Raw genomic sequence first — 25,318 nt, 5'->3', positions numbered from 1 at the left:
ATAATTAACATAATACTTTACAAATAGTGTGTGTGGGGGGAAAGGATGGATTGAAATTACTATTCTTATAACATGCTTAACCTGGAGTTCATACTTGCTCAAACAATTATGCATTTAGAAATTGAACATTCATGTAAACAATCTTCTTTGATGATGTATAATGTGAAAAATACATATTAATATCACATGCTCATAATTCGAAATATAACACATATTTTGAAGGGAAAAGTAGTTCAACAAAATGAAGCATTTCATTCGGTTTGTTCATGAAACACTGATTCGGGGATTGATTGAATGTAGTATATTCATGTAGTAAATCAATGTTTCTCCAAGTAGGAGGACAAAGGATCGCACCCAGTTGCATCAAAGCAGTAGAGTGTCTCTCCACCCGTCCAGTGATGAAATCGGATCACACATTCAAATAGACCAATGGGAATCGAGGACGGTGAAGGTAAAGGTTAACTAAGCTGCTGTAGGCGGGGTTTATCACCGCATTGGCTTGCTGTTGTTCCTTGGATTGCTCCATTTCTCATTGGAGGTGGGTTCAGATCGAGTGCTGCCTTCATGGGTGGTGCTGTGTTGAGTGCAAAATGCATCAGATCCTGAAACAGGAAAATATCAGAAGTTATCAATACTTTTTTAATCAAAAAATTTTAAGTAGGAACAAAGTAATGGGATTTTTTTCCCTAATTCTTCATATTTATTTAAAAAAACACTAGAGTATATAAGGTTATGAGTTTATATAGTTTATGAAATAAGCCAAGAAAATATACATAGATAAATGGTTCAACTCATTTTCTGTAAAAGTTGCAAGTAAATGACTAAAGCATTGGAATGATCTCTTCTCTATCTTTATACATATACAACATGCTCATATCTGAGTAAAGTTTTGCAATTTTATTCAAAATGTTTCTTTATGATCCAGTTTGATTCTGATTTTTGGACAAATAATTGTAAAGTTTGTCAAAACCAGATTTCAAATGATTTCAGATTTCAAATTGTTACTTGCTTATTGCTTTTTTCTAATTGTTCATTTTCATGCTTCATATAGCTATTGTAACATTCAGTATCCTCACATTTTGGTAAAAAAGAATTAAATTACTCTTCTAGATGTTTTTGAGGGGGGGGGTAGAATCCTGGTGGTCAAATGATCAGTTGTGGTTGATGATGCACTAAAAAGATAGGGTGGGAATGCTGGAATTGCTCGTTACAACTTTTCCTAACCACAACTGTAAATGGATGTTCAGACTATAAGTTGATTCGATCAGAGACTCTGATCATATGTATGCTCAGTGGACATTCGGCCATGAGATGATGTTGATGTTTTCAAAATTTTTGAATATATTGTAGCCATATCTGGAAACTGCAATAATATTCCTGTAAATTTAAGTAAATAAATATTTACTCCAGATTGTGTGCTACAGTAAAAATTCCTGGTAGCATTTAGATCTATAGGAACTGGTGAATTGTTCTGGAATTTTGTTACTTTTCTTTTAAGGGCTAAAGCAAGCTGTTGAAAAAAATTGATATTAGATAAAACAACAACTACAAGAATTAGTTCTAAATATGTTATTGATCCAAAACTTAAAATAGTGTAATTTTTAGAATTTCAAAATATATTTTCCTATAATATTTTTGTATTTTATAATCGATTTTGAAGAGGCATGCAAATCTTGACTAAACTAAGAAGAAATGAAACATTTTGGTAAATCAGGCATTCTAATCGTCATTCTCATATTTTTGTTCTTTTGAGAATGGAGATTTTAACAAAAAGAATACTTCTGTTTGCATGTTGCTAATAAAACTATTTCTTCTTTTATGACAATATCACTAAAAATTACAGAAAGTGCTCCATCAACTACTGTTTTCCTACTTCTTTAGAATACCAGATCATCTTCAGTGGATTTCCATGGCTGTGTATGCTTTATTTAATTCTGCATTTTTTAATCTTGTAGTATGATTGTGATAATGAATTCTTCTATGAGTAGGCTAACTGTAAAAGGGGGTGAGTACTTTTCTCTATTTTGGATGCAGATTGTGATGTTTAGGTTTTATTTTAATATAGAGTTTTCAGTAAATATTTTCTACGCTTAAGCTAGTGAAATTTCTTGTAAAAGATAAATTATGAGTATATATTGTTACATTTTTGTTTAAATATGTGGGATGGTATCCAAAATTGTGTATGATTTTTCAAATTATTGATAAACATATTTCTGTCACTGTAATAAAATGTTATGAGATATAAATTTAAATAAGTAATATAAAAGCTTAAAAAGTAATAAGATATATATTTAAAATAATAATTGAAACCAATGAAGCACGAGATATTTCATTTATTGGTTATGACCGGCAAACTGTGAATATTTTTCCTGGCAGAGAATATTCATTGAAATAATGTTTTTGAAATTACTCTCAGAAATGGACAATGTTTCATAGAAGTGCACTATTCACTTCAATTCATACAGCCTTCATATGACCACTGATTTCATTAATTTTATGTGTAATAAAAATTGGTACAATGATTATAGTTACGGAACTAGTTCTTTGGTTTTGCCAATTATTTTAAATATATAGATGATGAGCAAACATCTGATCATTGAAAGCAGCTAATATTATTTTGCAAAAGATTTCATTTTTGAGACTTGTTAATAAGCCATCTTTATCAAGAATCCTTAACATAAGATTGTTATTAAAAATTTAATTTTGTCTGGCAATAATTATGATATAGAAGTAACAAATGTACCTTGGATATAATTATAGAGAAGTGAAAGAATACAGAAGCTGACTAGTACAGAAATGGCTATTTCAGATAATGCCACTGATTAATTTAATTGTGGCGCTGACTCTAAGTCAAAATCACGTTCATTATTTGTAACCACTAAGTGTTATTGTGAATTGATGGAAAACCCAAAAAATGTTTTGATTTAAAGCTCTCATCTGACAATTATTACTTTAATTATTTTAAGCAATTTTATAGAGTTGTCTTAGCCATTGCGCCCAAATGGGTATTATTTTTTTGGCTTAGAGCTTAAAAGGATGTTTGAAACGTTTTATATGGTTGAGAAATATCTTTCCATTGAATTTTTCTCCTAGGACAATTCAGAATGATTGTGATTATGTTGTCTTGGAAATTGATGAAATAAATAACAGCAACAATTTTTTTGAGCATTTTGGAAATTTTATTATTTGTTCCTATAAGTCCGCATTAATTCCTCATATTTTTAATTATTGATTATGCAAGCATAGGCTTGAATCTAGAAAAGAAAATAATCCTATAAATTCAAATAGAAGTTCAGTAATTTAGATTCACAAGTTATAATATTTTTTTACATGTTTAATCATATTATTAAATAGAGTATATTAATAATTACATTTAATTAAGCCAGAGGAAAATTTTATATAATTTATTAACAGTTTTCTTTCTTATGCTCAATTACTGAAGATTTGTGTGAGTGGAAAATCCATATTAGTAATTGAAATTATGTATTAATATATATTATACAAGATATGTCATGCATAGAAATAATCTAGAATATCTCCACATAAACATGAATTTCAGCATTTTCAGAATCAAATTTTATCATGCTTAGATTGATTAATTTTCTTTTATGTCATGATTCTATAATATTTTTAGTATTCTAAGTACTTTTAGTATCAATATAATAATTTTTTAAAATCAATTTTGATTATCATAAAATAATGAATTGTGCTAAACATAATCAGCTTTTATCCATGCCTGAGAGTGTTTAAAGTGCTTACATGATTTGCATTAGTGAAATTAGATAACTCCTGCCAATGAGTTAACTTTCAGGAATGGAAATATGTGTCCATAACCAATGAAACTTATCACAGAAATCATGAAACATATAGAATTTATGCATACCCACTTGTGAACTTTGATTTGAATAATTATTGTTAAAGTCAGTTTAATCATGCTGTTTGTTTTTGTGATATTTGTGTACACAATGTCTTATAAGAAATTACACTAAGGGAAAAATTTGATTATTATTGTATTTAAATAAAAGAATTCTTTGGTTTTATAGGTAGAAAGTTAAATAATGGAGTTTTAGTTAATAGTCCAGCAAAATTGCCCTTTCGGCATGAAAAAATGTAACAGCAATTTGATTAATTAAACCATTGAATTAGCTATTCACATAAAAGTACTTTATAGCATTAGTTATATTAATGCTCCGTTTTTTAAAGCAACACTAGGGTTATCTTGGAACGAATCTCGTAATTTTGAACCGCGTTCAGTTGACGAGGACGACACCTGAGATGGCACTCTCTTTCCAAACTTCCACATCACACCAGTGGGAGGACGTTTGGCTCCTACGGATTTATCGTTCACCTGACCCACTTTTGAACGAAATCCTGTGAAATGGAGTGATTCCAAATATTTTTCTCTGTCAACAATCTTTGATTGGATTCTTAAATCTCTAGTGACTGAATTTTTACTATAAAATGCGAGATCAAGATAACATAAAAGCATCTGATGCCTTTCAGATTTTCCGAAGTTCAAAGGAGCATTTTTAAGCCTTTCAGGGGAAATTCGAAAGTGTTTCGGATACTTTTGATCCTAGATTGACTGACAGTTACCCGTTTGACAAAATTTGATACAAAAATACAAAACTAGTATTAAAATTATATCGCAAATTTTATAGGTTTACTTCGTTACGTTTTTAAGATGTCATGCTTAGATGAAACCGGAAGGCCTCGCAGGCTTCTCAAAGGCAAAATTTCAAAGGAATTTAGGAATTTTAGTGACAACACAAAATGATCGGAAATTGTCATAGCTTAAAAAAAAAAAAAGCTATTTTTGAACTAAATTGACATTTATAAAAACACTGTATTGGTCTGTGTATTTCTGTAAAGCCTAAATGAGGATGAACTCCAATTTTGATATCATTAAATTAACAGTAGTCGGTTAATTAACAGTGTAAGCTTCAAATATCCAAAACCATCTGTTGGATTGATTGAATACTTGTGGCGCGTGCTGTGTTCGTTAGAGGAGCTCGCCCAGATGAATTTGAGGGACAGAGAGATTTCCTAAGAATACCCGAAAGTTGTCTGAGAGCATACATTTGCTTAGTAAGCTATCAGCTGTGTGGAGACTTCTTTTATATAAGAATGCATGCTGTCATTGCAGTTTTATGTTTATCTACATTTTAAAATGCATAATAAAGAAATTTTATCATTCTAATGGGAAATTTCGGACCTACCTTGTTTGTAAGAGGCCGACATGTAGATAGGTCTTGTTGGGCATCGCTTTATCGTTGCGAACAGTCCATCAGAACCCTGGAAAAAACAAAGAAAGCTCTTTTAATTAATAAGAGTTATATATTTAATACAATATTAGTAAAAAAAATACTTTCGAGGTTTTCTTTTAAAGCAGTGCAATTATTTTAGAAAATGTGTATCATTTTAAATGTGTCTGAAATTGTACGAAAACACGTCTCTTAAAATCGATTTAGATAAAGAAAATCATAATTATTTTCCATTTGGACCTGCTGAAGATGTGTATGATTTTTGTTGTTGTTACTTATGGCACTTGTACAAGCCCGCTGTCGAAGTTAGCGATTTTAAGCCGAGTTTGTGCAGTAGATTCTGAGGGTAAAGGTCCCTTAGTACTTGATGGGCAGAAGTCTGACTTCTAGCTCGTATGAAGATGACAGTCAGGCATTCGCTTGCACAACCCCATTTTACAGGATGGCTCTTTCACACACCTCACAAATAGAGCACAGGGTAAGGAACAACCATGCCCGAACCAGGGCTCGAAGCCGGGACGTCCAGATCACGGGGAAGATACGCTACCCCCAGGCCAGGACGCCGGGGTGTATGATTTCTTCATCATTGTTTTTTTTTTCTTAACAAGTGTTATTTAGCACTAAGAAACATGAAATTATCGGCAAATTGCATACCCCCCCCCCTTTAATTTTAAAGTACTTAATAAAGCTAATCAAACAGTTACTTAGGTTTCGAATGCTGTTAAAAATTTTTTGTGAGAGATTTAATGAAAATCTGAAGTAAATCAGGATTTAATATCTTGGGACATTCCTTCTGCTTTAAGCTATTTCCCACAAAAGAATTTTTAAATTAACATACATAGTTAATTAATAATTAAAATTAAGGTACTTTTAAAATTTAAGGTTCTTAAGAAATTAAATTTAAGGTACGTAATAAAGCTAACTAAGTAGTTCCTTAGGTTTTGAATGCTGTTAAAATTCTTTTGTGAGAGACAGCTTAAAACAGTAGGAATGCCCCAAGATATTAAATTCTGATTTTCTTTAAAAACACCAATAGAATGGTAAATGAAGTGTTACAAAAATTTTTAAATACGAAAAAAAACTTTTACTCAAATGAACTATCCTTCGAATGAGGTACCCTTTTGCATGTGACGTGAGAATGTTTTATGTGAATATGAATGCATTTTTTTTCCAGAAGAGTGACTGGAATTTGTACCCGTGACGGAATGCGAGGTCAGATCAGAATCCTAATGCTCTCGCAGATGCTGAGTCTGCGAATGATCAGACCTTCTCAACTGAGGATGATTAATTTGTTGTGTTTGATACCCGTCAGTGAGTCAAGTTTTAATCCGATTATCGACATTTAATCGCGGGTTTTACTTCATAGAATTTTATATTCTTTAACTTGTTTTGTGTGCATATTTGAATCGATTTTTCGCACTTCTTTTTTTGCACGAGAATTCTGATAATTTAGTGCAACTGTATGTTGTCGATGACAATTCGATGTTTTAATCAATTAATTAAAAGTTAAAAACTTATCATTAATTTTTATAGTGAATTTAAGAAGAAATAATTTTAGCATTCCATGATATTTATGATAATTAATTATAAATATATTCAAGATTAAAAGTGAAAAAATTATTTTAAGAATACTTTTAACTATTGGGGATCTGAAATTCAGTATATATATATATATATTTCAATCAAAAATTCTAACATCAAAACAAAAATACAGGCTCTCAAAATCGAAATTAAGCCACAAAGCATATTGTAACAAAGTGAATTCTTAAATATACATTAAGAATGATTAAAATTTTAATTTATTTGAAATATTACTATCAAAGCCTCAGGCTTTTCAGATTTGTGCTTTAACGTCCATATCTGTAGACCCCCCCCCCATTTCAAACTGCAGCTATTGAATCATATTTTGAAAAACGTTATTATTGTTTTTTAAATTCTCAAATTCGTGTGCACAACTTAGTAAATATTTATATATATTGGCTTAATTCTTGTTGTTACATATAACCTGAAATTTACTTTTGGAATTTTCAGTTTATTATTTTAAATTTATTTCTGATGAAATCCTTTTAATCAATTCGATTTCTTTTACTTGATTTGTTCTATGTTTGTTAGGATGGAATTTTGTAATTTCATATTTGTCGACTTCTTGACATACTAGCTGATGGATTTTTGAACACTTGCGTATTCTCGATGAAAATGAAATACTTCAATCTTTTCAGAACTGAACTGATTTGATTTTCCATAAGTTGCATTATGTGGAAATGAATTATTAATTAAAGTCCTAGAAGCAGAGAATAATCGAAATAAAGATTCTTCTACTTTTTACTATATTAATAAAAAATATAAAACTGTTTTTTATTTAATGTATTCATAACGTATTATCTAATTTTACATTCAAATGCTTACTTAAATTCCCTGCATACCAACACGAGCAACAAGATAAACTTACCAAAAGCCAGTCTAAAAGCTTAACTGAACTCCTCAAGGAGACAAAATAAATCTCCTTCCCAACTTCTAAGAAATATAAACTCACGCAATCGCTTCCGAATCCTAGTGGAAATTTCAGCAGGGGCTCGGGTGTCACTGCTTCGAGAGTATATTATTTTATTCTAAAGCAAAACAAATGGAATCATCCTTTTGAGGCAGTTAATCTTCTAGTCTAGAGGGACACATTAGGCTTCAGAGTGGGGGGTAAACTGTTTCATTCTTTACTGGCGAGAATGATAAATTTTAACAGATCCGAGAGACTTTATTCGCCACTCAGGGTAACATTTAATTTCATTTCACGAAATGGGAGATTTGCACAACTGGTGGAAAGTGGACGGCGAAAGATTTTATTCTAGGGTAGGAGAGGAATTATTTCTCGGACCCTTCTTCTTCTGGAAGAATTGCTTTAAAACGGGTGTATTATTCGGTTTATGGTTCATTTGTGCATCCTTTTAGTGAATTTAAGATACTCTGAGGTAACAGAAAACTTATAAAGAGCATTTCGTAAGAGGCTAACTTGGTTCTCTGTGTTTTCGCGATATATGCTAATATAAAGCATAATTCAAAACATTTGCTCATTTTAATATTGCAATTTGCATTTTCCGCTCTCTTTCTCTATTTGGCTAATGGCATTTCTTATTACCAGCTGATTCTAAATATGTATAATGTAACAACATTTGATTATTAATAAATAAAGATTGTTAATAACTAGAGATTTTGTATTTTGATTTCTCGTTCACTTTTATTACATGTATTATTAATATAGCTCTAAATAAAACAACTAGACGCTACTATGCATTGGAGAACCAAACACTATCTTTAAGACCGCTATCAAAACTGTATTATTGCTATGACTATGCAAAAATTAAGCTATCACCGATTCTTTGCAATTTTGTCAACTAATATTCAAAAGACTGCTTATATATATTTTTTAAAAAAATATATAGTACATATTAGAATATTTTTCTGTAATATTTTACGAAAACATATCGGAAAATAGAGGCAATTTCTCAATCGAGAAACTAATTTTTCACGGATTTCGGTTTTACCGTCTTACACTATTTCGATGCGATTTTGCTATGAAAAATGAAACCAGTTTCAATCTTATGTTCAATAGATGACTTAAAACGCAACAAGTAATTTACTATTATACCGCATTAGAATGTTTTTATATATATATATATATAAAAGTTTTGTGAAAATTATTACCTCGAAACGGATGCAGTGATATAGGATGGTTACAAAATCTTTTTCTAATTACAAATATATATATATATATATATTGAAACAACCAAGTGTCAATTTATATAATCAATATATATATAAAATTTTTGAAATTTACTAATTGGTTTTTATCAATGTGTGCAACATTTGGAACGCGGAAGAATACCAAGGTGATATTCTAATTCTCGCTAAGAATTATCCAACATTTTGGTTGTCACATTAGACACAGGACCTGTGATCCTAACTTTGAATCTATCAATATATTTAACTGGCGTTATAAAAAAAATTATCCTTTATGTTACCACAAGATTGATACTGAAAACTTAACAGTAATGACCAATTTGAATTTATGGAAACAAAGAACATTTCATTGACGCCATTCTGATTGCAATCGAATGTAAAATCACTAACGGCATTAGTTGCGCTATCTGTTGGAATTTAAAAAAAACACGGCTATTCTAAAGTAAAAATGTTATATTCAAAGGGGTTTCTTTTTTGTAATAATTTTTTGCAGTCGGAGAAAGACTTTTTGAATCACCCTTTATAATCAGAAAACTGTTATGAATTCATATAAATGAATCAAATTTCAGTCCTGTACTCAACAGACTACTTACAATACAACAATGTTTTTAAAGGATGCAGCATTTTTTCTACAATGCTTTGTTACAGTTATAACTTAAAATGTGTATTCCTCTTATGTTTTGAAATTAATTCGCCATGTTCAGCATCCTATTCGAAATCATAAAGAAAAAAAGCCTGGTTTCGAATAAATGTAATATATTTTGCAAATATATAACAATTCAAATTGCAAATGCAGCTACTAAAAGATAGGAAATAACATTGTTTATCAAAAGTTTCGATATGAAAACAAAAAAAGTAAATGTATAGGGCGATAAAAACAATGTGTTAAGAAAGTTTTAAAGTAATATTTTTAGGAGATTAAAAAAATATTTTGTAAAATTTAAAATGTTTGTTTTTTAACTTAAATATGATTAAAATTGTAAATTATTAAAAGCATTTCTAGCAGCCCTCACGGTTATACACTTTTTATTCTTATTCTAAAACGCTGTAAATTCACCTTTCTGACAACAGAATATTCCTGCTAAAAAAGAAGTTTTACAGAATTTCCGGTCAAGAATTAAAGGAACAGTTTACGACAGTATCAATTCCCGATTAGTATTTATCACTATAATATTGCACTTCTAATTAATGAATAAAAATTTACAGTTATAAAATATTTTTAAAAAATTTAGAACAACTTAAACCCTTATGAAAATTTTGATTTGAACTAAATATATCGGATCCGAGCAAAATGTCCAAAAGATATTTCAGTAATCAGTCATTTGTATCGTGGCGCCATCTTTTGAATATTGAAAATATTACAAAACATTTAGATATTCTTTTAACAGAATTTTATACTTGTTTCTTTTCAATAACTTACCTGTCTTGAAGCTGCCGAGTCGTTGCAAGTATAAGGTTCTGCATAGTCTGTTTTGCCTGTTTTTAAAAAAATAAATAAACGGTTTAAAATCTGTTAAAATGGTTATTTAGTAAAATTAAAAAATATATATATAGAGTTCATAGTAATGCATTTGAAGTAATTTCGGGGAAAAAAAAACCCTGCAAATTTTATTATTAACTCGCAATAAAAAATATATCTTCTTAAATAAAATTATATTAATTACAGAATATTTTTTAAATTTTAAAATAATACACTTTTTACATTAAAAAATTTAAAATAAATAAAAGTTGTTGAAAAATACTTATTAAACACTAATTATTAAAAACGTGTGTGTGCATGTCAATGAAATATCTCACACATATAAATAAAATATTTTTAAATATATGGAGATCATGTGATTATTCACTTGATATATTTTTGTTAATCTTGTTACCTAAACGCAAGATTCCGTATCATGAAAAGCATAAATTTTTATATAAAATGAAAAAAAAAAATCCTTTAGAATATTCTGACAATTGTCTGTTTTTTGATGTAAAAAATGGATTTATTTCATTATGTTTCCATGAAGAGTTTTCTGCTTTTGTTAAAATTTTATATACATTGATAATGTTATATTTATTGATAAGTGAATCTTGATAATATATCAAAATTCACTTCTCACGGTGAATAAAAAGTTTGATTTCTTTTTATGAATTATCGAAAATATTTCATTAAAACTAATAGAGATATGAGAAGGAAAAACACTAATTTCGATAACAGAAAATGAATATTCCCTACTTTATCTAAGCAATCTGTACACAACGGTAGAATATTTCTCACTCGAATTTTTATAATTAATTTAAAGCATATCTTTTTAAGTTTATAAAATGAAAATGACTGCTTTCAGAATTTTAACTTTATTATGATATTTCGTATTTTCACGTGGCGCCATCTATTACAAATAAAGAACTCGGATGTTTTGAACCATTCAGTTTTGTTTTATTTCATAACTGTAACCATTAATAAAAAAATTAAATTTCATAATTGTACCATGCAGTAAATTTTAAATAGTCATACATTTGATATTCTTGAAGCAAATAAGTAAATCATGATTGAAGGTTGTAATTAGTGTAATTATTGAAGGTTGTAAGATAGTGTAATTTGTTAATTGTTTTTTTAAAAGCAAAGTTAGCTTTGATGAAATTGAAAAAATCATAGCACAGTAACTGTTATTTAGAAATGATTATTTATATCGAAATATTTTATTTAAATGATTAAATCAGCCACTTTTAGATTTCTTCGTGGACGATTAAGGGTAAAAAAAAAAAAAAAAAAAAAAAAAAAGAGGCTTCGACACCAGTTACATCTGGAAGCTGGAACATAGCATTACCTCCCCCCCCCCTCCTCTGATAATAATTCGCTTCATCAGATGAAATAATTTTAATATTATTTTATATTAGTGCATTTCCTTAAATTTGGTCTCTAAGCACTGATATCTCTATCTATGGCATTGGCTGAGATATTCAAATATAAGGATAGTTTTCAGTATTTTAATGATAAACAAAAATAATTTTAACCCTTCATATGACATTGTTGCTTAGATATAACATTTACAGAATAGTCGAAAGCAAAACGAACTATTATTTTTGCAACAAAATGATAATGTAAGGTGCCCACATTAAAAAAGTGATATATTATATTGAAATTTGTACCTAATGTGATTAATCGTTTTTTATTAATAAGCGATGGCTGTTAGTAACACTTACTGCTGTTATTATTGATAATAATCGATGAATCACATTGACTATAACCGTCACTGTCCGTAGTGAAGTCATATTGAAATGATTACAATATCAATAATTTAATGTTATTTAATTAAAATATAATCGATTCTTTATATATTGAAAGAATTTTATTCTTTATTTACGAATATTTTTGTTAGAATTTATTGGTTTACTTAATGAGTAAAGATATGTTTTTGGGCGCCTTTAGTCAGGTAATCCTTATATAAACAAAACTCATTATGGTTATGCACGTATGTATGTTCAACATCTACTAAACGATTGGCTCGATTTCTGCTAAAATTTGCGCACTTATTCTTTAGGGAAAGAAAAAAAAATACCACTAGGTTTTAAAAATACAACAGTTAATTATATATCCATTTAATTAAAAATTAAATTAAATTTTGCTCTTTTTTCTTTATTATTATCCGAAAAAATTGTCTTACAAAACATATAACTATCATTGAATTCATTGAATATCATATCATTAAAAATTTGTTCAATGACTTTTTTTCTTCAATTATTGTTAATTCTTTATAGAATTTTCAAACACGTGATTTTGAAATAGGATAAGACCGTGATCTACCCTACCACTATCTTTAAATATTTCTGTTTTATGTCTTGGAATTAAAAAAAAATTGTAATCAATTATCTGTACCTAAAGAACTGAGAGAAAGAACAGATTTGCTTCTTGAACAGATGTTCAAGTAATTACATGAACAATGACATCCCATCAAGTGATGAGATCTATTAGCTAATTTAATAATAAATAATAAAAAGAAAACGAGCAATACGAAAATACAGGATGCAGCTGTAATTAGATGAAATTCCCTTCTCCGTATATACAGGTATATGCAGATAGAGAGTTAAAATTTTTGTTCATCGCGGTAAGTTCTCAAAAGTGGACTGTTTTTTTTGTTTGTAAATTTTAGTTAAGTTAGTTTTATAAAGCGAAAATATGAAGCAAAACTTCTTAAAGACAATATAGCATTCTAAATGTTTCCTTTGAATTCAAGGTATGATAAATGACGTTAGAATAACAAAGGTAGTTTTTATTGTTTTAACCCTTTATAGGGCATGATTCCGGGGCATTGACAAATAAAATTTTTTAGAGTTATACCATGATAAATTGTTGATATAAATACTAAAACATCAAAAGTTCTTTGATTTCCCTTTTAATTTATGAAATAAGGGGTGGTAAATATGCTTACCAGAGATATTTCAAGAGCAACTGAAAGTGGTAAGCGTACTTAACACTGAGCGTTAAGAGTAAAAAAAATATCATCGAATGTTCAATGGTAATGGTTCAATGATACTTACGACTTAATTTTGGGTAATTTAAAACAACTTTATACTGTTTTTTTAATTATAAATCATGGGATTGTTTGGAATTCAAATTCAGTAATGTCTTATATTAAAATTTGAAGCTCACTTTGCATTTGTTAGGCTGGCTGGGCGGATTGCTACATTGCATGAAAATAAAATTGTTGCAATCTGATGCAATTTTATTAATAACATCGCAGCCACATTTTGTGTTAAGAAATAAACTAAAATGTCTTAAAATTAGTATTAAATTAATAAATATATCAAAAATAAATTCAAAATACGCATAAAATTATTAAGAACAAGATTCCGAATTTTAAGAAATTCAAACTGCATCAACAGTTTTTGTTCATTTTTAAAAATGAATGTTGGATTTAAATGAAATAATAAAAATATGCTAATATCTAAATATCTCTACGGGAACCCTTACATCGTGAACGGGCAGTGGAAAGCATATTTACCACTTTAGAATTTAAATAGTATTTAACTATAGACAATGTGTTTCTGTTCTAAAAAGGTAACTCAATCGAATTTTAAGCATCTCATTACCCTATTATCATTTTACAATACATTTTTGAGCCCTCGTAAAAATTCTTTTGCAGGTGGTAAGAATATATACCAGAGTACTATAAAGCCTTAATGCTATGCAGGTTAATGGGTGCCTTTCAAAAATAGAGAAGAAAATTACTTCACGTCTCATAAAATCCCTGAAGATAAATCAGGAGAGCGTGGTGGCCATTTGCACGAAAATGCATGTCCAATTACTCGTTTGTCTGTAAAATTGCGGTAGCGCGTTCTAAACACTTATTTAAATATTATGTGGCTTTCCATCGTGTATGAATACAAGAGATTGCAGGGGTTCAGGAACATTGTCTGATAATTCTTCACTGTAACCGAACTAGTGGCTGAAATATAAAGAGTTCAACTTGGTACAATGGCTGATTTCTGATTAGGTAGCTGCCAAACTCCTCATATTTGAGGGGGGTGGCACAAATAGTTCGATTAAAAGACTTTATTTTCTTAGTTGACAAATAAATAATTTTATAAAAAATACAATTTACATGAATTATAAATTATTATGATAATTTTAACATTTAATCAAGTGTAATTGGGCAAGACCGCACACGTTTCATTATGCCATCTCTTATTTATCTAATTATAGGAATATTAATATTCAATTTTGTGTAGAAACATGGATGCAGGGCAGTCTGGGAGTAATAACAGATAAATAATAAATAAAAAAAAACATAGCATTTTCACAAAATTAATAAAATAAAAATGATTATTCTAAAATAAATAATTAAAAATGTGTTGAAATTTAAACCAAAATGTATCAAATTATAAAGAGAAGAGCAGCATAATATTTACTGACTAGTGTAGCAAAATATCTAAATCTGTCACTGTCTAGACATTTTGAATAATTACAATCCCGATTGCAAATATCCAAGCAAATTTGAATATTTTTGGATCGAATAGAACATAGATCGACAGATGGTTCACCATTTGTCAGATTTGAGAAAGTTTGTACTTTAAATGCTAAATCTGTATGCCTAATTTGATTTATCTAAGTCGCTACGTTAATGAATTATTGTGTTTAAGTGGATGCGAAATTATGAACCGACAGATGGTCAACCATTTGGCATATTTGGTTACAAGTTTGCTGTGATGCTAAATCAATGTACCAAATCTAGATCTTTGCGATTTGTAATTATTCTATTCACTTGCACTCGGATAGCACGGTAGACACACAAACTGTATTTTTTTCGGAATTTTATAGAAATCTACAAATTTTGTTTAAAAGCCATATACAAAATTCATCCGACTAGCTTAAAGCGTTTTTGAGTTAGGGTGTTAACAGACAAAAAAAGAAAAAAAAAAAGTGACAAACGGTCATAATTCTAAAAGTATGTTTTTAAGACTCGAAGAAATCTGAAACGTGAAGATTTGATAAAATCTCGAGTTCTAATTTTCTGACGATTATAATACTTTCTTTTTGAATAATACTTCGTCTAAGAGAAAGTAAGGTCGACGAAGAATTTCTGTACATAACTATGTTTCAATACGATCCTGTATAGACTCATTTAGAATTCTACATGTTCCAAGTGACAATTAAAACGACAATGAGACACGATTTGCCCCGTAGAATTCTTGCATTTCTTAACTGAATTCTACTAATATTTGAATTTAAGAAGTACCGGAATTTTGTTTTTAGGATGTATTTTCGTAAATTAATTGATATTTCAATCATTAAGGAAATAAAAGTCTCATCGCATGCATATTTTCCGAGATTCGGCGTGGGAAAAGAACTATTATATTAATAAAGTTGATGAGCAGTATTGATCATCTTTTGGTCTCAGAAAGCAATTCTTTTAGAAACAATTTCTGGAGGGGGGGAAAAAAAAGAAGAAAAAAAAATCAACTATTTTTCTTTTAAAATAAGAAGCAAAAGACGACTTTCATTTTCTCACACTTTTTTTTATTCTTTTTTTATGAGATACCAGTGTTTCTTTCGGCTGTAAAAGCAATTTCTTACTTCTGTAATTTCTTTTTATATTTTTTCCTGGAAATCGTATATTGCGTTCCTTTTTCAGCTTTTATAAAGACAATCTTTTTTGTGACCTTGTCCAGTACTTCAGTTATATAATTTTTTTTTTTCATTTTCTTAACCTTTTTTTTTACCTCGAATCCGTTAAGTTTAGGGCACTGATCCTTTAGCTCAGTTGGTAAGAACTATCGCCGGTGAAATTAAAAGCTGCGCTTCAAGTTTAACAAATAAGCGAAAAGATTTTTTCCTCCCCTCCCATTTGTACTTCAAATGTATTTTATAGATGTATAAAAACTTCACAAAAAAGAATTGAAAAAAAAAATTAATATATTTCAGAAGTAAAGAAACTTGTTTGAAATGTTAAGATTTTAGAGTGAAAAAATGAATGCCTTAAAGATTAAAAAGTGAATCGTTTTTCAAATTAGTTTTCCATTTTTAACTTAGTACGAAAGTCTTTTGCGTAATATCGTTTTACATAATCCTCTATGGATCGAGTTTTTTCATTATAAAAACAATCTGCACCATTACATAACAGATAGAAACCAATAAATGAGTTAATAATGAAAATGGTAATGAAAAGATGCATCCATCGCGAGTTTATTATTTTCCATTAGTTTGTTTTTGAACTCTGTATGCACCATGTTGCCACTTTTTTTTATTTTTTTATTTTTTTCATATTTTAGTATGGGAAGAGCTGCAATTGTTAAAAAATGCGGCATTGGGATTTTGATGAATCGTATTTTAATATCGTCCTGATTTGAAATAATCGTCTAATGTAACTTAAATTCCTACAGATAATCAGGACTTTTATATGTGGCAGTTTTTTTTTCAGCGTCATATACCCGCATTCCCAAGATGACATCACGTTTCCACATGATTAAAAAAAAAGGTCCAACAACATTTTAAAAAATTATGTTTGTTAGTCTTATTTGAAGAAGTTAAATTATTTACGAAGAAGTTAAAAAATGGAAGAAGTTAGATTAATACAATTTGGTATGCGTTCTTTACACCAAAATAAATCTTATACTATATTCAAAACATTCCGAATTTTCTTCAGATGATGAGGACGACACCTGGGTTAGCACCCCTCTCCAAATTTCCACATCACACGAGCGGGAGGACATTTGGTCCCGACGGATTTACTTTGCACCAGACATATTTTTGAACAAAGTCCTAAGAAATGGAGTGACCCTACATACTTTTCACCATCAACGATGTCGGCCTAGCTGTCCAAGTACAAGTTAATACAATAATCAAAACGCAAAGAGCTAGATAAATAAAATTTGGTACATAAATTTATTATCTGAAATGTAAATTCTTCTGAATTTTTGAACAAAGTCTGTCAAAGTAATGATCGTCTGTTCGATCAGTACTTTTTGCACGCATGTGAACACAAAAACACGAAAACGCATGTTTTAAATAAATGAAATTGGTATGTGATCTTGAGGAATCTTACAATTATAGTTTTATGTCAAATTTTGATTTCAGCCGATTAGAAAGAAAGCTTCCGAGTTACAAATTCGATTTCTGGTTCATGTTAAATCCGTTCGGGCCAAACGTCCCCCCGCTGGTGTAGTGTGGAAGTTTGGAGAGGGAGGTGCCATCTCAGGTGCCGTCCTCGTCATCTGACCACGGTTCAAAATTATTTCCTCTAGATGGCCCTAGTGTTGATTTAAAAAGCAGGACATTAATATAATAAACTAAACCGTTTCACAAAAAGTTGTTCAAGATTTTTGCTGTGAGTAGTACGTATTTACACATATATTCAATAATATATAAAGATGTTCTTTAATTCCAAATTTTTCCGCGTGTATTTTGCTTACAACAAGCAGAATTTTCAACTCAGTTATACGGAAATTACGGAGTTTTCAGTTTAGTTATATTAACGTCCCGTTTTGAAGCAACACTCGGGATATGTTGGGATGAAACAAGTAATTTTGAACCCCGGTCAGATGACGAGGAAAAACATCTGAGATTGCACCTCCCTCTCCAAACTTACATACCACACAAGCGGGAGTACGTTTGGCCTCGACGGATTTAACGTGAACCCGACCGGTGGAATCGGGTCTCGAATCTGAAACCCTCCGGCTCCGAAGTTGAGAGCTTACCACCATGCCACCGAGGTCTCCATTTGAAACCTGGAAATCCTTTAAAATCTCGAATTTGAATATATTTTTTTACGAATAAAATATTTTCTTTTATATACACATTGTGTACGAGAAAATAAAAAAAGATAGGTAAAGTCTAAAATCGTAAAAAATGTAGCCTTTAGTTGAATCTCGACAGGCCATATTAAATCACAACCTCGAGGACATTTATCACGGGAACCCTCCTGTCAATTCCTCTTAGACCAGAAAGATACTACACGAAGAAGTACAATTCTCGAAACACACTCCATCGCACTCGGCACAGCAGAGATATTTGTTTCCGCTCTAAGAAGAATGTCACATTCCATGACCTTCCACAAAAGTCAATGCTCACTACAGAGATTGACTCTCGTTTTCCGGGCCATCCATCTTGCCATCGCGTCGATATCGTATGTAGGTCAGCTATGAGGTCAGCGGAGAACATCGTTGTGAATTGACACTTAAATACCCACGATTCAATAAAAATGTAGTTTCCGTTTTTTTCTTTCTCTTTCACCCTTTCTTTTCCATTTTTTGCGAGTTTTTTTTTTTGAAATGGTGTTGGTTTCTTTTATTTGCTATTTTTCTTTTCTTTTCTTTCTTTTTTTGGGGGGGGGGGAAGGTCTGTGAGTTTTCATTTTTGGTTTTCCAGTTTATTGTTTACTAAAAGAATATCAGAGTTGCCCGTTTTTTTTTTAAATAAAAAATATGGGTAAAAGAGGAAAGCAATAATTGATTCAAGTAGAGTAGAGTTTCATCAAATTATGTTATTGGAGGAATATTTTTTTAATTTTAATAAAGTAATTATAGAAAGTCACACTTTTTTGAGATTAAAACTGACCGAATTATGAAGCTTTGAATATTACTATTTTAGACTGTTTCATTGGACATCTTAAGGAATATTTCACGAATCAACGAGTAATTGTAAAAAGTTACACTCTTTTGAGATTCTACTGACCGAATTATGAAGATTTGAATATCAGTATTTTAGACTGTTTCATTGGACAGCTTAAGAAATATTTCACCAATCACCGAGTCATTATAGAAAGTTACACTCTTTTGAGATTCATCTGACTGAGTTATGAAGCTTTGAATATCACTATTTTAAACTATTTCATTGGAGATCTTAAGGAATATTTCACCAATAATCGAGTCATTATAGAAAGTCACACTCTTTTGAGATTCAACTGACAGAATTGTGAAGATTTCAATATCACTATTTTAGACTGTTTTATAGGATATCTTAAGGAATATTTCACTAATCACCCAGTCATTATAGAAGGTCACATTCTTTTGAGATTCAACTGGCCGAATTATGAAGAATTGAATATCACTATTTTAGACTGTTTCGTTGGACATCTTAAAGAATATTTCACCATTCACCCAGTCATTATAGAAGGTCACACTCTTTTGGGATTCAACTGACCGAATTATGAAGATTTCAATATCACTATTTTAGACTGTTTCATTGGACATCTTAAGGATTATTTCACCAATCACCCAGTCATTATAGAAGGTCACACTCTTTTGAGATTCAACTGACCGAATTATGAAGATTTGAATATCACTATTTTAGACTGTTTCATTGGACATCTTAAGGAATATTTCACCAATCACCCGGTCATTATAGAAAGTCGCACTCTTTTGAGATTCAATTGATCGAATTATGAAGCTTTGAATATCACTATTTTAAACTGTTTCATTGGACATCTTAAGGAATATTTCACCAATCAACCAGTCATTATAGAAAGTCGCACTCTTTTGAGATTCAACTGACCGAATTGTGAAGCTTTGAATATCACTATGTTAGACTGTTTCATTGGACATCTTAAGGAATATTTCACCAATCACCCGGTCATTATAGAAAGTCACACTCTTTTGAGATTCAACTGACCGAATTATGAAGCTTTGAATATTACTATTTCAAACTATTGGACAACTTAAGGATTATTTCGCCAATCAACGAGCGCTGTGTTTTCTTAATTGAAATAAAATCATAAAAATAAAGCTTTTAAAAAAGTGGTGGAAAGGTCTTTATTTTTGATTGAAATGTTAGATTGCCAAGAATGTTTTACGAAATATGTTTGGTAAGATCAAAATAATATAAATTTTTTTAACTTTACAATATTTTTAGAAGCATATAAATTGATTCAAACTTCATAAAATACGATTTTTTTATGTCGTTCAAAGCACTTTCTTGAGTGCAAAGCTTAAATACATTTTATTCACGCTTAAGAAACTAATGCATATAGAATGTGAATTATCTGCTGCTATCTGAGCGTGAAAAACAGAAAAAGCGGGTTACGCCACTTTAAATAATTAAAAAATATTGTGGGAAATTTTCTGATTTAGTGAAGAAAAACATTGGTTTTAAACGATTTGTCACTCTTCATAAAAAACAGGATGTCCGTTGTTTATTATATGTCACAGCTTTGGTACGTCGTGAAAAACAAATTATGCATGATTTATTATTACACCTGTTTTGTGTAGGTAAAGAAACTGGTGAATTCATTTACAGAATAAAAACATGCAACGACAAAAATAAATTACTTCTCCGAATTCCTTAAATACCGCAGAAGAAATTCCAGCCAAATTTTTCCATTACACTACTACAGAGATATAAGCATATATCCACTCTGCCATCTAGTAAATAAATTCCAACTACCTGTATCAAGAATACCCCCCCACCCCCCACCCCCGAAAAAAAAGAGAAAGATGTTGAACACATGCTTCGTTGTTCATCAGCGATTTTCTTTCTGCAAGAAATGCACACCGCCAAACAGAAGCCGTAGTAGCAAAAGGAACTAATTTGATAGTCTAGCGGAGAAAATAAAAGCGTAGTAAATAAAATAAAAGAGAAAACCTTAATTATCTTAATTCAAACGATAAAATAGAGTTCCTTCTTTGCTGTCCCTTTTTTAATTTTATTTTCCAGTTAAGTCTTTTAATTCACCTCGGCTCTTTTAAGTGAATTAGCATAAAATTTGAATAATCTGCCTATGTACACGTTGTTGGTTACAGTTACCCCCAGATTGAAATGAAGTAGTTGACTTGCTTCGAGATTATTTTGGAAGCACCGTCAAGCTTTTGTTTTCCGTCAATTTAAAATATTTTACACCGTTAAGTTAATTTAGAATGGCCTTTTGAATAGAAGTTGACTTACTGCTTCTAAGCCAAATGAAGGGGAAAAAGTTTTTTTCCTTCCTTTTTTTTATTTGTTGCTGTGAATTGCCTCTTTGGGTCTCATTTGGTGTTTTATAATATCCTTATTACATTGAAGAATGCTTGCTAAGGCTATGTCTAGTGTGTAGACTTGAAGCGCAATTCAAGCTAAGTTAATGTATATTTTATTTTTCTTCGAGCTAAGTAATGCATACAAAGAAAATGAATGGACAATTTATATGCATATTTGCTTCATTATTATTCAAAAGATGCTATTCATTTAATAGCTTAATCGCTCGGACATCTTTGTGGGTAATATTTAATTATATGAAGTAGAATATTTTAAAAACGTATTAAATGCTTCTAAAAGATCAGGATTAAAAAAGAAGAATGTAAATTAGAGTTTTCTGACAGCTTGCTCCTGTCTGGTTTTAAAGCCATTAAATTTCTTAAATTTAACTCTGAACGATTCGCCTGAAAGGAATGCACAATCTATTCTTATGCGGTTACAGTAAGGATTAGAGAAATAGAATTTAGAAGGGAGAAATATAGATTGTTTTATTCTTTGTAAATATCAACCGGTTTGCAATACCGTTGATCCATCCGTTTTAGTTTTCAGAACATGAATATATGCCCGCAATATTTGTGGTGTTGCGGGCATCTGTTTTTGAATTGCATTTTTATTTTACTCACTTAATAAACTCTTTTTCATTTTAAATTTTAAATAAATCATTAGTCATCCAAACCGAAATCAAATGATGTTAGGTGAGGATTGTATGGTGTTTTAGCACTAATATCCAATTCGGTTAACTAAGCTTTTGAATTTCCACCTGTCCAGCTTGTTGTTTTGTTTTACATTGAAGCAACTAATGACACTGCATATAATCTCGACTTATTTGTCCGTAAAGTTTGTCCAAGCACTAATTCAAACGACATACTTCTTTGTTAATGGTAGTCCAGCATTGGAGAGATTCTATTTAAATTCGACAAATCGCGGTTTTCTTCGATTTGATGATCAGGATATGCCTAATGATTATTGAATTTATGAAAAAGATCTCAACTTTAATTCCAATGATTGATCTTGATACAAACGAACATTTTCAAAATTCATGCGATTTGATCAATTCTCCCAAATATTGAACAAATTACATTTGAGCGACCTTATTTCGGAATATGAGGTGGGGGGAGGGAAGGTATGCCCTATTGATGATTGAAGTGGAATCCCAATACAGTCAAATACGTCTAGACCTTCTATCAGTGTTTGCTTTCTCTCGAGATAATATAGTATATTCCCAGACAATAACTATTTCACTTATTATTTGGGTCAACATAAGGATCATATATATATTCTCCAGCTATATATTCCTCCCTCTGTCAATTTATATATTTGCTTGCCATAAAGATGGCGTAGGTCCTTCTGCTCTTTTAACTAAGCACGTGTATATTGTTAAGAAATTTCCAGGGTTCGTTTGGATAGTGGAGGTTATATGGTGTGAAGAACGCTCAATCACCAGGCGGCAGTAGAAAATAAAACAACGACGTTTATTTATACGAAGACACACAGGACAGCACAAAGACGACAACTATATACATCACAAAAGACGATTATCTTCAGCCGAGACGTGCAGCATACAACAGTATACACAGCAGCTCTACTCCGTCTCTGCTCCGCTAGTCCCTGGAAGACGAGTTCTTCACCGTCGCTTCCGACTACTCTTCGACTCCACTGGTCCACGACTCCAATTCACCGTCACTCCCCGCCTCCTCTTAGGAGGCGGGGCTAGAAGCCTCTCAACCAATCAGGAACATTCGAGGCGTGCCTCCGTTCCTCCTGGACGGTTCGGGAAAATTCTCGATGTTTCGGGTATTATCTATTTTGGTGCCAAAGTCGCCAAATTCGTCGCCAATTCGCCAAATGGTCGCCAAGCTCTGGGACCTCCCATGGAACCAACTATGCTGGAAAGCCGCATCACCGGTTCGTAACAATATAATACAGAAGAACGTGTTTCTATATAGGATAAAACTTAGAAAGTTTATTTGCTCACTCTCTGGCCCATTTTTGCATTGCCGTATGCTAGTGATTTAAATGTTCCAAATATTATCTTATTTTACATTTGTACATAAAATTAGTTTTATATTTTGGAAAAATTGAAAATTATCATGAGAGCTAAAGAAGATAGGCATTATAATTAATTTCTCGTTTACGTTGTATAGAGAAAGTACAGTAATCGTTAAAAAATTCCAACTTGAGATTTTGCCGCGGTGACATGGTGGTAAGGTCTCGGCTTTGGAACCGGAGGGCTTTAGGTTTGAGACCCGATTCTACCGAAAAACCTTCGTGTAAGCGGGTCTAGGGTCTGTTTAATCTGTCGGGGCCAAACATCCTTCCGCTGATGTGGTGTGGAAGTTTGGAGAGGGGAGTGTCAGCTCAGGTGTTGTCCTCGTCATCTGACCACGGTTCAAAATTACGACGTCCATCCCAACATAGCACTATTGTGTTTTAAAACATGAAATTAATATAACTAACCTAAATTCAGATAATCCTTTCACATTTTAAATTATCGGCAACGCATGAAAAATACATATTCCATTGAACGCCTAATGTTGTCTGATAAAATATGAGCTCACACATATAAATTTATATGTGTGAATATTTCACACATTTACTAGGTATTCTATTGTATAACAAAAGATAAATTCTTAAAGTATAAAATATTTTTGTGAATATTATTTCTAATATCTAGTATAACAAGAAAATAATCTCTATTCGTATTTCAAATTTTTATTCTGGTATGTTAGAATAAGGCACTAATTTAAATAATTTATTTTTAAGAATGTTATTTTCTGTAAAAATTATTTTACAGAACTCTCTTCTATATTTTATATAGATAGAATTTTCCTTCCCATATAATTCTAAGGTATAACATACAATATATAAAGAAAATTCATGAATTGTTCAAATATTTCAAACCTTACTTAAGGTTTTTAAACATCGTTTGACAATGTATATAATGCTAGCTTTTCATACAATAGCGGAAACAAATAAGGCGAGAAATTACTGCATTGTATCAGTAAAACCGCTATAAAACAAAAGATAATACTTTAAAATTAAATACTTTTCTGAAAAGCAATGTACTTACCTGCGGGGCAGGTATAATGAGAAAATTTGGTTGACTTGGCTGGCAACTGTTTGGTCATATCGCTCATCATTAAAGAATCGCCAACGGGCTTTCTATTGTCATAATCTGAAAGAAAGAATTAATAATTATCTTTGTTATCTAAATGAATTATTATTTGTAAGAGAATAAAAATTAAAAGGTATAAGAAGCATGATAAATTTATTTAATTTTAAAATTTTTTGTAGCAATGTTTAATACCTGCAAAAAACATTAACTTACAGAGAAAGGCCTTTACTATCCTATCATTAAATTTTGAAGTAACTCAGTTAAATCTTTTAAATACCATGAAGCACTGTGCTATATTTCCTTCGTTCGTCGTGGGGTACGGAATTGTATAAGGTTAAAAAAAATGACCATTCAGTTTTTATATATTTTGATTTTTAATGAATGCTAAGTAAATCTAATGTTATTTGAAAGCCAGTTAAATCCCTTGGAAGCGTTCCCACCACCTTCTAGGATTTTGTCCAACATATTTTTGATAATTAATTAATATCTATTTTGCAATTCCTTAAATAAATCAGGTTTATGGAGTTTTTTTCTCCATTTGTATTATTTTTAACTTTTTAGTTGTAAATATATTTCATGACTCATTAATATAAATATTATGAAAAGTTATAATCAATTTCTCAAATTTATTATTAAATGGCGCTTTTCATAACTATTCCAAAATTTAACTATAAAAATTGTTTAACGTAACTTATTTATGAAAACATTAAAATACTAGTTGAAATTCCAGTGATCTCGGTCTTATGCCTTTTTGCTATTGTAACACTTACGGCTTAATAA

At 30.5% G+C, this 25,318-nt stretch overlaps 1 protein-coding gene across 4 annotated transcripts in view; it reads right to left on the bottom strand.

Moving 5' to 3' along the window:
- Nucleotides 1-462: 462 nt before the first annotated feature.
- Nucleotides 463-25,318, bottom strand: part of LOC129957597 (cell adhesion molecule Dscam2-like) — a 929,106-nt gene continuing 904,250 nt past the window's right edge. For all 4 annotated transcript variants that reach the window (XM_056070014.1, XM_056070015.1, XM_056070016.1 and 1 more), the window contains 4 exons: nucleotides 24,494-24,598; nucleotides 10,417-10,472; nucleotides 5,220-5,295; nucleotides 463-602 (listed from right to left, as the gene is read on the bottom strand). In XM_056070014.1, the coding sequence (XP_055925989.1) occupies nucleotides 487-602; nucleotides 5,220-5,295; nucleotides 10,417-10,472; nucleotides 24,494-24,598 (353 nt within the window). In that variant the 3' untranslated portion in view covers nucleotides 463-486. The remainder of the gene's footprint in view (nucleotides 603-5,219; nucleotides 5,296-10,416; nucleotides 10,473-24,493; nucleotides 24,599-25,318) is intronic.

This window comes from Argiope bruennichi, chromosome 11, assembly GCF_947563725.1.
Source record: "Argiope bruennichi chromosome 11, qqArgBrue1.1, whole genome shotgun sequence".
NCBI classification, from domain to species: domain Eukaryota; kingdom Metazoa; phylum Arthropoda; class Arachnida; order Araneae; family Araneidae; genus Argiope; species Argiope bruennichi.
Note: the sequence above shows the minus strand (reverse complement) of the source record. Positions and strands in the feature narration are given on the sequence as shown.